The sequence below is a fragment of the Megalops cyprinoides genome, chromosome 15 (assembly GCF_013368585.1).
Source record: "Megalops cyprinoides isolate fMegCyp1 chromosome 15, fMegCyp1.pri, whole genome shotgun sequence".
Classification (NCBI taxonomy): Eukaryota; Metazoa; Chordata; class Actinopteri; order Elopiformes; family Megalopidae; genus Megalops; species Megalops cyprinoides.
This window is the reverse complement of record NC_050597.1, coordinates 30,292,948-30,306,106: the sequence shown is the minus strand read 5'-3', so window position 1 is coordinate 30,306,106 and position 13,159 is coordinate 30,292,948. Positions and strand designations below refer to the sequence as shown.

The window sequence follows — 13,159 nt, the reverse complement described above, 5'->3', positions numbered from 1 at the left end:
ATGCTAAAGGTGAAGTCACAAAGGGCTTCAAAGTCTCTTCCTTGTTCTTCTTGAATGGTGAGCTGCAGCTTCGACAATGTCACACAGCAGCTGGCTCACGCAGCAGTATTGTGATGATGGTGTCACGGGGAACGGCCACAGGGTAACTGAGGAGGAAGTCCATGAACAGCAGCAGTGTGATGGAAGGTGGAGGACAGACTGGATAGACTGGCTGGGGCAGGAAGATCACTCGCGTGTCAGCTGTGATTGTTTTGTATGGTTGTAATGGAAGTTATCACGCATGTTTTTGTCACTTTATTTTGTTTATCCCCTGTTACAATACCAGCCTCAGAGCCACAGAAGGATGACATTTTGACTGTGCCAAGCTTTTTGACTGAGCTTGGCATGGTCAAATTACATAAGTTTAGTTGATGCCAGTGAGTGTTAACAGACAATGGGCAATAAGACCACTAATGGCAGCATTATGGTGTAGTCATGAGGAGTAGGGCTAGTAACCAAAAGGTTGCCGGCTCAATTCCTCAATGGGGCACTGCTGTTGTACCCTTGGGAAAAGTACTTAACCCACAACTGCCTCAGTAAAATATCCATCTCTATATAAATGGATTGTAAATCACTGTGGATAAAGTAAATTGTAACCTATGTAAGTCGCTCTGGATAAGAACATCTGCTAAATGACCACAATGTAATGTAATATACAACCGCTTGACAATGTAGCATGTTCCAGAGACCCTTTACCACATGGGGAAACTTTTTGAGCCAGCGTGAGCCCAGCAAGGGGACCATATATTCCACAGTGGTGACATCTGCGCTGGCATTGACCGGACCTCTGACTCCTGCAAAAACCCGCTGTATCCAGGAACCTTCAAGTCAAGATCTAAATAAAGGTTGCTGTTGCCTAGCAACAGCCATGTCCTGTGCAGATCCCTAAATTTCTTCCGCTGTGAGGTCTCTCGATCTGTTTAGTCAGAATCTTTTAGCCAAATTAGTTAGAAATAGCCTTAGTGGTGTGCAGCACCTGTGGCATTTGAAGCAATGTGTGGGTGTGTGTGTCTGCAGTGAGTCCTTTTCTTTTGTTCGGTAGAGAGTCTTCCTAAAGTCAAGCTTTGCTCCCATTGTTCGGTCAGGAGCAGAAAATAATAGCAGCTGAGGAGGAATTTAATGCTCGGCTTTTCACATACTCACAACACACATATGCACATCTTTGCACTGCAATGTGACTGAGTGGGGTGACTTGCCTTGAAACCAGTTTTAGCACACAGGACCTTTATAGTGAGCCTGTTGGCAGAATAGTATCTGAAAAAGGTCAGGGTCTCCCATGACAGAAGTGTATCCACGCTTGCAAACTCAGCCACGGCGGTAAAAGTAATTAGGGGGAAAGAAAAGACTGTGTAAGAAGTGTGCCCTCCATAAAAATCAAAAGCGTCACCCTGACAAGTCTGCGCGATACCAAAAGCAGGGGCAGCCTATGTTGTGTTCCATTATCAGTGCTAAAGACACATGTAAAAGCTGCTCCTACGCTGATGCAGGGGGATTCTGCACTCTCTCATTCATAATCTTTCCCACTGCGTCAACACCTGACTGACAATATCTCTGAACGCTCACACACCGGGTTTGAACTAGCAGGCCTGTGACGCAGTGAGCAATGCTTCAGTCCATTTCCAGTTTCGTGTGGGGAAGGGCGTTTGCATATATCTTGCCAGACTTAACGACACCGTGGCTGACACAAGATTATCCTGGATCAACTTGTGTTTCAGCCGCCCAGCGGTGTGATGAAACGATGATATGTGCATCAGTAAGTGTGTGTTGATTTGCATGACTGCACGTAAAAAAAAGGCAGTCTACTTCCATGTTTGTTCAGGTTATCCCTCCTGATTAAAGCACTTACCTCCTTTGCATCGATACAGTACCAGTGTATTGAATCTCTGTTTTTTTAGAAGTGTGTTTCTCTCTCTTTTCTGGACTGTGGCAGAGTACTGGATAAAGGGCATTAACAAGAACTGAAGAGAAAGCTACCAATGGCAGTGCGGCAAGGTCGCTCTGACCTTGGTTGTGTGTATTCATCCTCCAAAGCAGGTAACCTTGATCCTGAATAATGCATTGACTACTGCTAGAAGAGAGGGCTGATTTTGTACCACAAAGAGCCACCCGTTTGCATGTACTCAATAAATGATACCTCCATCACCTAAAACATTAATCTGCCACAAAGCAGACACCACAGCCACAGACTTTATTTTTGAGTACAGGTGTGTGGTACAATATGTTACTCATAAAAGTTACAGACTTCTCTTAAAGCCACTGTCCTTTTCAACACATTAGATATGCACGCCTATAACAAACCTGTTCATGAAATATCCACATGTCAACAACCCTGGTTACAACAAGAATGGATGTTTTGTGGCCAGAACATTTTTTAGCCCATATGTTTTCCCCTTGTATGATAAATTTACATAAATGGCCTTAAATGGCAAATCACAGTGTTAAAACCTATATGCAGTCACTTAGATTAAGCTGACCCAAATTCAGAGGCACTTTCTTTGTCCTTCAAACCAATTGAGATCGCCTCATAAGTATGTTGAAGTTTGCTCTTTGAGTATACGTTTATGTGAGCCATTCACATCCTTTGTTTAGGTAATCTGATTTATGACTGGGGTACGGGAGGGGAGTATCACTGCACGGACTGAAAATAAATGCCCCAGTTTTATATGGTGAAGAAAAGCAGGCTGTTGGGGAGGCAGAGTTGAGCTGTGTCCACAGACAGTGCTGTTAAGTAGGGCCAGAGGAGGGCCTTGATCTCATTCCTGGCCCGGTTGCATTCGCAACTCCACTCTGTTCCACTCCGCCAGAGCTTTCAGCCCCACCTATGTGGATGAGCTTCACAATACATCAGAAGAGTCCTGTCTGACAGACCTGTGACTCAGTTACTGTAGTTACTTTACAGAAATTCATGTTAAGTACCTTGTTAAAGGGTCAACTGCAGGGCATTGAACTGGCAGCCTTCGGGTTACAAGCAGGTCCTTCCGGAGAATACCAGCTTCTCAATGGTGGAACGAGAGAGAGTGGGTTATTAAAATGTGCTAAATCTGAATGAAGAGAAATGTGGTTAAGTGTGAAACGTTTGCCTCCGAGGAAGCAGACAGGGAGAGAAGCCTGCTGGAAGAGGGCAGCCAATTTCTCTTGAGTATCAGAGTGAATGATGAATTTGCAGGCACTGAAAACGCCAATCTAGTCAAACAAACAGTTGGATAAACAGATGCATTAATAGTTTGTAGATCCTATATTGATAGATGCTTATCTGTGGCCTGCCCTAGGGCACAGTACATTGATAGCCTGTTCTTGCACTGTTGTACTGTCAGAATTCAGTAGATCTGAATTTCTCTTACACCAGTCCCTTCTGTAATGGATGCACTGCAGAAGATCAAATGGATGTCAGCAGCACAGCACTGCTGCAGGGGAAACTGCTCAAAATGCAAGGACCTATTTAATAAAATATACATATTTATGGCACCTTTGAGGCAGCCTGCTTTCTGCTGTGACCATTCTCCATTATCAGTGTAGTGGACTGTACACGTGGTTTAGGCAAGCATGTGTGTAGCATAGGGGATAAAAGGCAAGGCTCATAAACCAAAAGTTGCCAGTTTGATTCCCAGATGAGGCATTACTGTTATACCCTTGGGTACAATCCCAAATTGCCTCAGTAAATATTCAGTTATGGAAATGGATAACTTGCAAGTCACTCTGGATAAGAGAGTCTACAAAGGAAAGACTGTGTGAGGAACATTTTGCTCCAGGTTAACTTTAAATGCAACAAAAATCAACACACAAAACAGAAGCCAGGGCCTCATCTGATGTTCCAGTTTTAGTTTTTTTATGATGAGTGAGTAAATCTTTTTAAAGTCTTCTTAAGTATGTAAACACATAAATTAATACACATTGACCTGATAGAATAAAGTAATTAACATGGCCATAACTACAAAGCTCATTACCGTGTTTGCATTTTTTCGAGTGAGATTTGAATTCCTTTGACATAATATCCTGGGAATGCTGATGACCAACAGAGAGGTTAGAGGGGTTACACTGAAAATTCTAAATTTGATGTATTATTCCTTTATAAAACTAGGTGGATGCCTGTTGTAAAAAGTTATGTACAAATTGCGGTGTTGGTGCTCATTTTGTAACATTTTTTAAACATTCTTAGTTTCTGAAACACACACAAATGTACATACAGTCTCCAAAAGCTGAAAAAGTTGCATAATGTATTCTTTGCACAGAATTTGGATTTAGATACATCTTATCGGTGTGCTAGCATTATGTTAATCGGCAGATTCGGCACAAACAGCATCCCAGCTTCTTGGAATGGGAGGCAGGTGGTGATATAGTTACAAAACAAAGAAGTCTTGAAGTCTTGTATAAAACATTAGTATTTCAGTTAAGGGCTGGAAGCAAGCAAATAATTATTTTGAGCTAGGTTCAAAGTTCAAAGTGGGAAGTAAGTTTTGCAGTAACTTTTTTGGCTAGGTATGTCCAGAGACCCAACCAATAGTTTGCACACACCTACACTCCACCCATCATGAGTGTGTCAAATGTGAGATGAATGAGTTGACGCTGAATGTTACTGGCATTTGAAAAACATTTGGCTCCCAATCCTGTAGCCTTGTACCTAAGGTGACTACAAGTGTTTTAAACTGATATGTGGGCTAGATGGTGTTCTATTGTGAAACAGGGTAAGGCTGTCAAGTTATGTTGACTAAAGAAAGAACAGAAGAAAGAGGACAAAGATGACCAAAAGTAACTGTGTAGCGAAGGGCAAGAGCAGTCACCCCACCCAGCCTCAAACCCAGGTCTACGGGGTGCCAAACCTGCAGCTTGACTGCAACGCCAAAGAGCCAGGCTCATTGGTATGGCAGTCAGAGCGCATGTTCAGCTTTAGTGACAGCACTCTGTCACACTGCCCTCCCCTTCAGGAAGCGTGCCCATGCGTTTCATGCACAACGGCATACCTCGCATATTCCCCCACCATACTTCTCTCATCCCAGGGTGCCCCACTCACTAGTGCTTCACCTATCTCTGGGGTCCCTCACGCCAGGGTCAACCTAACCTGGGGGTCCCTCATATGGCTCATACACTGGGCACGCCTCCTATGGCCTCACGGCAAGCCATCTCACTTCTCACACCATACGTAGCGAAGGGCGAGAGCAGCAACCCCACCTGGCCTCGAACCCGGGTCTACAGGGTACCAAACCAGTAGCTTGACTGCATCGCCAAAGAGCCAGGCTCCTTGGTATGGCAGTCAGAGCGCATACTCAGCCATAGCGACAGCAAACTGGTTGAGTATGCCAACCTGTTGCTGTATTCTGCAGGTTCATACAGAGGCAGAAATAAAACAGTACTGTAACAGGAAGTTGGAGATCAAGTGCCCATTCATCACTTATGAGGGAGGATGTCATGGGCTGATGTGAATGAGATATTACTGTAAAGGGAAGGTGGAGACTTCTCTATTGCGACACCGGTTCCTCCCTTTTCAATGTGGACAACTGCTATACTGTACAGTAAATGGCCATGATTCTAACTTTCATATTTTCAGTGAAGCTGCCCTTTAAGCAGGATGTGTTCCTAAAAGACCATAGTTCAGCAAGCCCCAAATATAGCCCCTTGTGGATGACATCCAAATGTGAAACAGTGCCAGTTTCATTCACATACAGTCAGATGTAAGGATGCTTTCCAAACTGAAAGCCTAATGTGTTCAACTTTTGGCAAAATAATGTGGTGTAACAAGTATCTATCAATATGTATGATATCTATATGATGCTGTGGAGTTCATACGTATTGCAAAAGACTTTTGTGGAAATACCTGCAAGCATCTTTTAGTTTCTGTCTGTCTTCACCACTCAGTGAAGCACAAAACAAGGCTTCGTTCTTTAGAATGTGCATAAAGCACCTACCACATGAATCCAGGCCCTGTGTGTCCTTGGGCTGTAGCTTGTGGCTGGAATACACATCTCTCCCAGATCTTGCCCAATATGCGCTAACTTCCATTAACGTTTTTGTGCTTTTTCCTTCTGCTTTTTGCAACCCCACCTTTTTTTCTCGGATTGGCAATTGTGCTTGAGGCTGGTCTCACTGTTACAGTGTCCACACGCATGCAGCAGTGCAAACTGAATGCAACCTTCCCCCATACTCACGCTCAGCCATCGGCTGCTTTTCATGCTACAGGCCGCGCAGTGCACCCCAGTGTGGAGTGGGCGCAACTCTACTGATGCCACCCGAGCAACTCATAGGTGCCTGCAAAATTGCAACTCGTGAGATGCAAAACCCTGAAAAACCTACCCACCCCTGTCCCTAGTGGAACAAAGCCAACCTGTTCCCACCACTGTGGGCATCATTGCCAGCAGATGACAGCTGATTTTTATCCCGGGCTGTAGGGCTCAGTCTGCACTCAGAACACGAGCCTTGCTGAGATGCTCAGGAGCCACAATTTTCCCGCAAATAGATTCCTCGAAGTAGTTCTTTCACATCCTGTTTCTTTTGCCACGGCAACCACTTCTAATGCAGCACCAGACAGCAGAGGAGGTGAACTAGGTCTGGCATCAAGGGTCAGCTCTCCACTCATCTAAAGCTCAAAAGACACACATGCATGAGTCACAAATCAGGTTTTGCATGTCTACATTGCTGTTGTACTCTCTTCATAAGCAATCCCTCACTGGAACCAGTTAAGAATAACTGACCACAGTACATATACAATGCATATACATATACATACACAACGTATACATGCTGACACACCTGTTGTTTAAATGAGGATACTAATGTCATTTAGACTAATGACTGAATGACATGTCACCACCAAAGAAACACCTGTCTTTCTGTTTATTAGCAGTGAACATAGCTGGAAAGATTTTGTCCCTCTGTCACCATGTGTGCCAGATGTACATTGATAATGTAAGGGTAGAGAGCACTAGAAATGCCTTCCATACATGAGTCTTGCATCCTCTCCATCTGCTAAGTCTGACAGCCATTTACTATTAAACTCTTGATTTCTTGGCCTTCTATGCCATTCATGGAGCCAGGACTATGCGCCACAACATTTTGGGTGAAACTGGGTCTGTCATGTCCTTTTCTGCTCTGTGACATGGTTCCCTAATACCCAATACCAGCCATGGTATTGCTTATATGCTTATGATAAGAGAGGTAAGAGAGGGAGCATGCATGTGTGTGTGTGTGTGTGTGTGTGAGTGTCTGTGTCTGCATGTGTGTCTCCTAGCCAGGCGTCTGAGAACTGACTCAGCAGTTAACATCAAGGCAACGTTTCTGCTGTACAGATATTGAGATGTGTGCATGTGATTGCTTTAGAACAATTGAGCTATTGTTACAACTAGCATGTCACTCACTTTGTATTTACTCAAAATGTCTTTGCACAAGGCTGGGTAATGATGGCTTTGAATGTGAGCACACACTCTGTTGCACGCAAACAATTGCTTAAGTGTAGGCTGCCTGGTCACCATGAATGGGCAGTTGCTCAAGTAGTTTTAAGCAGCAAAGCTGAGCTCTACCTCCCAGGAAATCTGTCTTATATCTTTTAGTGAGGCACATATCATCATTAACTCCGGCTGGATTGACACCAGAGAAGAAACTGACAAACTAATACATTTATAAAAGTAGTATCCAGAATTTTGCAGGCTGGTGTCCAGTGGTGTTCAGCATAGGATATCACTGGTCCAAATTAAAAACAACAATCATCACCTTCAAATATGATCCCCTCACATTCAGCAAAAACACTGGTGTGCTCTGTGTAACTATACACAAACAAGCTATACCTTATGTTTTTGGCACACTATCAAGTTGCTCAACCCTGTCCTATGTAAGTGAGTACCTGATATAAGAATATTTGTCCTTATGAACACAATGACTGGCAAGATGCCTAGACAGGAAGCTAGGACAGAGGACAAATGACACCCTCCAAAATCTGCTTACCTCTGGTTTTTGCTTTCACAGCAACAGTGTCAGCCTTAGACTTGCTCTCTGGTGCCCCCTCTGGTCCGGTGGAGTCAATGCAGGAGTTTAACTGGTTGGGCCAGAGCTGCTCTGTTCCCATACAAGCAGATGGGGCTGACTAAGACTGCCCTGGGAGTGGAACTGTTAGAATGCGCATGATTGGTTTGTTAATACTGGTGGTTATTCAATGGTGCATCGGGTTAGTGAGGATCCACGCTGCTCATGTGGGATGCTTAGAACCAGGGTTTGGCACTCCAGGAGTCCACAGCCTCACTCTCCTGCAGAAGGAGGAGTGTGCAGGCCTGTTGGAGCCACACCTGCCTGAACAGGGGCCAAAATCTTTGGCACACAGCACGTCCCTTCACTGCTGCTGAATTTCCAATCCTCCACGATTCCCCAAATCGCAGGTACGTATTCCAGTATTCTCTCAGAATTGCAAGCCACCAATTCAATTCCAGAATCAGTGGTGACAGAAAGACCCAATGACACTGGCTCATGAAGTGTGTCCTCATGATTAATACTGGTGTCCTTGTCAAAGACACATCACCACCTCATTGAAATTAAACATATCTACAAAAACACTTGTTGTTGTTGAATTACATTTCCATTTCAGTTTAACTCCAGCACTACCTTCAGTCAGTCATTGCTTTTAGTGTTGGTTATGTACTCATTTACATAAAACATTGCTTATAGTAAGAGCATCAAAACAAGTCAAACAGGTGATTCAATGTATGGTTTTCAATGTATCTGAAACTCTCCAAAGGTTTCTTGTTGGCCATCTGTTTTTTTGCACAGCAGCTGTGCCTCAGCTCACTGTTGTTGCTGTGAGGGTATTTTATAGAGGAAAAATTTCCCATCAGCCTCCTCACCTCACAGCTGCCCAGACCCTGGGCCTTGTTTGCAGTCCCGGGTTTGTGCATTTCCGTGTCAGTGCAACACAAAGCTTTTTCCCCCTGTCGCATTTCAGGGCACAGGCTGTGAGTTGCAGTGTCTGGGCTTTCTCCTTCATCGGCACGACCCAAACAATATCAGCTGTAGCCAGCTGAGGTAGGTTTGTAATGTCATTGTAACATCTTTATAAAAGTTTTATTATCTATTTGAAGAATCAATGTCTTCATGTGGTGTCAATAAGCCAATATCTACCACTTGCAAAAGCCTCCACTCTTTCCAGTACCAGCTGCAACAGTGGGGTTAGAAGATGAAGAAATGACCATGGGCACTTCATCAGGTTGCAGAAGCTTATTGAGAATACAATTAGACCTCCCCACCACAGGGGGCACTGCATGGGAGGGAATTACACAGAGCTCTCATCTGGCTTGGAGACCAGCTGGGTATGCTTCCTCTTCTCCAGTATCTTGTTGAGCTCCTCGGTGAAAGAGTGGTACAGTGGTGAGGTGGTCTCAGGATCGTTCTGTCGCAGAAGCACGTAGCTGTTCCCATTCATCTTGCGGAGCACGCTGGGGAGGGTTGCTGAGACCCCGTTGGTGTACTCCGAGGTGGGCAGGGGAGGAGGGAGAGGGGGCGCTGGTGGCAGTGGCTCCTTATTAGGGGACGCCTGGCCCTCCCCCGGGACGATCTGCAGGAGCCCACCGTTGGCATCGCTGTCCTGCCCACCGTTGCAGTTGCTGGAGATGGTCCTGAGCTCCATGTTCCTCTCTGACTCAGAGCCTTGCAGGGAGTACTTCCCCCTGCGGCCGGGCATGCAGAACACCATGTACAGCAGCCCTGATGTCAGCACGATGCACAGCCCGGCCAGGATGACGATCAGGGAGAGGTACATCACCTCCAGGGTCTTGGAAATCTGGATCCTGGGGCCTGAGGGGAGGGGAACCGGAGGTGGGGGCAGGGCCGAGGTCATGGGAGTGCCAGGAGGTGTGCTGGAAAGGCGGTGAGGGGAGGAGGGCGCAGCTGTCGTGGGATCGATGGGGGGTGGGCCGGAGAGTACCCTCACCATGTAGTTCACCACCGGAACTTGGATCCCGTTCTCCACGGCGAAGCAGCGGTACTCCCCGCCCTGTTCCACCCGGGCCCCGACGATAAGCAGCCCATCGGTGCCCATGCGGTACCCTGACTCCACGCTGTAGTCCGGTGGCTCGCAGCCATTCAGGGTCCACCTCGGGGTTGCCAGATTGGAGTAGATCTCGCAAAGCAGGAGCACATCGTCACCTTCCGTAACAGAGCGTGTACGAGTCGGCACAGAGTCTGAGGAGAGACAGGACACGCTCAATCAGAACAGCATGACAACATAGATGCTAAACAACTAAATGTGCTCCTATGCTCCATAATGGAGCACTGCAAGAGCAGAAATGATAAAAACTCCAAAGGTTTCCAAAGGTGATTATAATGGTTATAAGGAATTAGAATACATAATGCTACAATAAGGAAAATAATAATACTTTACAAAACATATCATTGTAAATGTCTTTTTGGTATGTTGCATACTTGCAAAAATGTCCAAAATTAAATTAAGCTTTTTCATATATTTAGTTTGCAAAGCCTGTGTTAACAGAATTACTAGAGCTAGGTACTACATCCATTCCAGTGTAGGCACCTATGCACAACTGAACACACTTCAGACCAAATGAGGAACATCTAATGATGAGGGGTGCGTCAGTGCCTGATTAGGCTGGAGAGGAGGGCTACCATGCTGCAAATAAAGCACGCTCAAGGGACCATAGCATTTGATTAACTCACATATGGAAATTTCATACAATAATCTGGGCTCCTGCCCATTTAACACCCTAATTCAGCAGCATTCATCCAGTGTGTGGGATGTCTCCTGATAGTTCTAATCAAAAGACCATACTGTTGATCACAACTGATCATTTTAATCATTTTTATTACTTTTTCTCATGTAGGTCATCTGTCAAGGCAATCAGTTGCTGTGTTCATTAGCAAGGCAAAAAGATGCATTAGTACCTTCTGCTGTTCTGTTCTCACAGCCAGAGTTCCCATTCAGGATGTCCTGGGTGAGGTTGTATCTGAGGGGGGCCGGGAGAACAGATGAGTTACAAGTTCTGTTTCTTCTCTAACTTGTCCCAGTTCTCATACACACACACACGCATGCACGCACGCACGCACGCACACACACACACACACACACCACAAACAGCACACCTGCCTCACAGCTCCTGCTAAACTACCTTTGCACTTGTTTAAATGTGAAGCAGGGCTCATGCTCTCTCATTCACTAAGTTTATTTGCATTATGTGTCTATATAAGTCTTTGAAAAATATATTAAAAGTTAAAGTCAAAATTGTCTGCTCAAGGTTTTGCAAGCTATTATATAAGGCTTATAAACAACCTTGGAAAATAAGGGAAAACTGTTACATTTAAATATCTAAATAAATCCATATCTACAATTAAAGCTACAATACCTTATATCATTATAAAACTCTATGGTCATATGTACATGTAAGGTAAGCATACAAATGGTTACAAAATGGCAACTGTCTTTGAGTTCATAATGCACTGTCAATAAGGTCATAATGCACTTTCTGTGAGGTCATAATGGACTGTCTTTGAGTTCATAATGCACTCTCTATAAGGTCATAATGCACTGTCTGTGAGGTCACAATGCACTGTCTTTGAGCTCATAATGCACTCTCTGTAAGATCATAATGCACTCTCTGTAAGGTCATAATGCACTGTCTGCGAGCTCATAATGCACTGTCTGTAAGGTCATAAGACTCTAAGAGAGCAGAGGGAGGTGTATTGTACAATGCCAGATAACTGCCACTCAGAGGGACATCTAAAAAAACAGACACATTGTCATAATCTTGGGGACAGAAAGGTCCTTCACATCTCCCCTCACCGGTCAGAGAGAGAGTCCATCTCCACGCACATCTTCCCATCCCAGGCGCATGAAGGGTCCCGTGCAAAGATGCAGTCAAAGCAGGAGGCATACCTGTGACAGGTGGACAGGGGCACCTGGACAACCCCAGTGGGGGCGCCCACATAGACGCTCCTCTGCCGGGACAGTGAGGGGACAGTTTAGTAAGCACGGCGTGTCATGTGTCACGTTTCACCTTGCATCGTGTGGGTTTTTCCAAGACACCAAGCTATAAGTAACTCAGTTAGTTACACATTAACAAAAGCCAGCTTTAATGTGTTCACATTCAGGTTGATTATTCACTCATTAAATTGTTAGTTCACTCATTTCCATGTGACTGGAGGGTCTGAGCAGTGCGTTATGGTTACCATTGCCTCGGAGATGACGATGCTGTCGACAGGCTGAGGTTTCTCGAAAAGCTGCAGCTCTTCAATGATGTGGATGTGACCTTTGACCTCCACGGCCCTGTGCAGCCAGCCCTCATCTGCGGGGGACACAGAGGGACGATACCGTCAGGGTGAAATATTAAACCATTGAAGTCAAACATTCAACCTTGGTGTCTAATATCTGCATATCATGACCCTCATCAATGCTGGCAACTTTTCAAAGTTCACACTCATATCTGTCCTCCAAAAGTCACAGAAACAGCTGGGGAGCACAGAGCTGATCTTCCCTAGTTTCTGCATCATTAGCCTCCCATATCATTGACCCATAAAGTCCAATCTAATACAGACGTAGGCCTAGCGGTGGGTTTAGTCAATTCAAATGTTACTCAGACACTCTGTATGTCAGCAAACAGATTTTGCTTGTAAGGGCTGGTCTCCTAACCAAAGGATTGTAGCTTTGATTCCTATGGGGAAACATCATTGCTGTTTTCATCTTAAGCAAAGTAATTATCCTGAATTGACTTCACTAAATATACATCTATATACCTATACATCGAAGCTAGGTGGGTATCAGAGGATTTAACCATGCACCAATGCATCCAGTGCATTAATAGCAAGCCCAGCTCCTTATGGCTAATATGGCTACTATGTAAAATGGCTCTAATGGCTCACAGGGGCATGTCAGCCCCCTCCCCAGTTTCAGAGAAAGCCACCTGTCCCCATGAAGAGCACATGGTACGTCCTCCCATCCAGAGCTGTCACTCTGCGCACTGCCATCTTAGTATAGTCCATGTTCCTCTTGAACAGCAGGGGGCGCCCCTCCTGGGGGTGGATGGGTTGGAACATCAGTGGGTGCCTCCGGATGAACTCCAACACGTCGTCGGGAAGGTCCCGTGACGAGTTTATGCCCGTGGCCCGGAGCTTATCTGTGATGCACTGAGAGGAGGGGGGC

General features: G+C 45.3%; 1 protein-coding gene across 1 annotated transcript in view; it reads right to left on the bottom strand.

Annotated features, from left to right (window-relative positions):
* Positions 1-5,245: 5,245 nt before the first annotated feature.
* Positions 5,246-13,159, bottom strand: part of LOC118789832 (semaphorin-4G-like) — a 41,920-nt gene continuing 34,006 nt past the window's right edge. Inside the window, exons 11-16 of the mRNA XM_036546499.1 lie at positions 12,921-13,143; positions 12,190-12,305; positions 11,804-11,958; positions 10,909-10,970; positions 7,969-10,191; positions 5,246-6,607 (exon numbers count right to left, since the gene is read on the bottom strand). Coding sequence (XP_036402392.1) covers positions 9,284-10,191; positions 10,909-10,970; positions 11,804-11,958; positions 12,190-12,305; positions 12,921-13,143 — 1,464 coding nt within the window. The 3' untranslated portion in view covers positions 5,246-6,607; positions 7,969-9,283. The remainder of the gene's footprint in view (positions 6,608-7,968; positions 10,192-10,908; positions 10,971-11,803; positions 11,959-12,189; positions 12,306-12,920; positions 13,144-13,159) is intronic.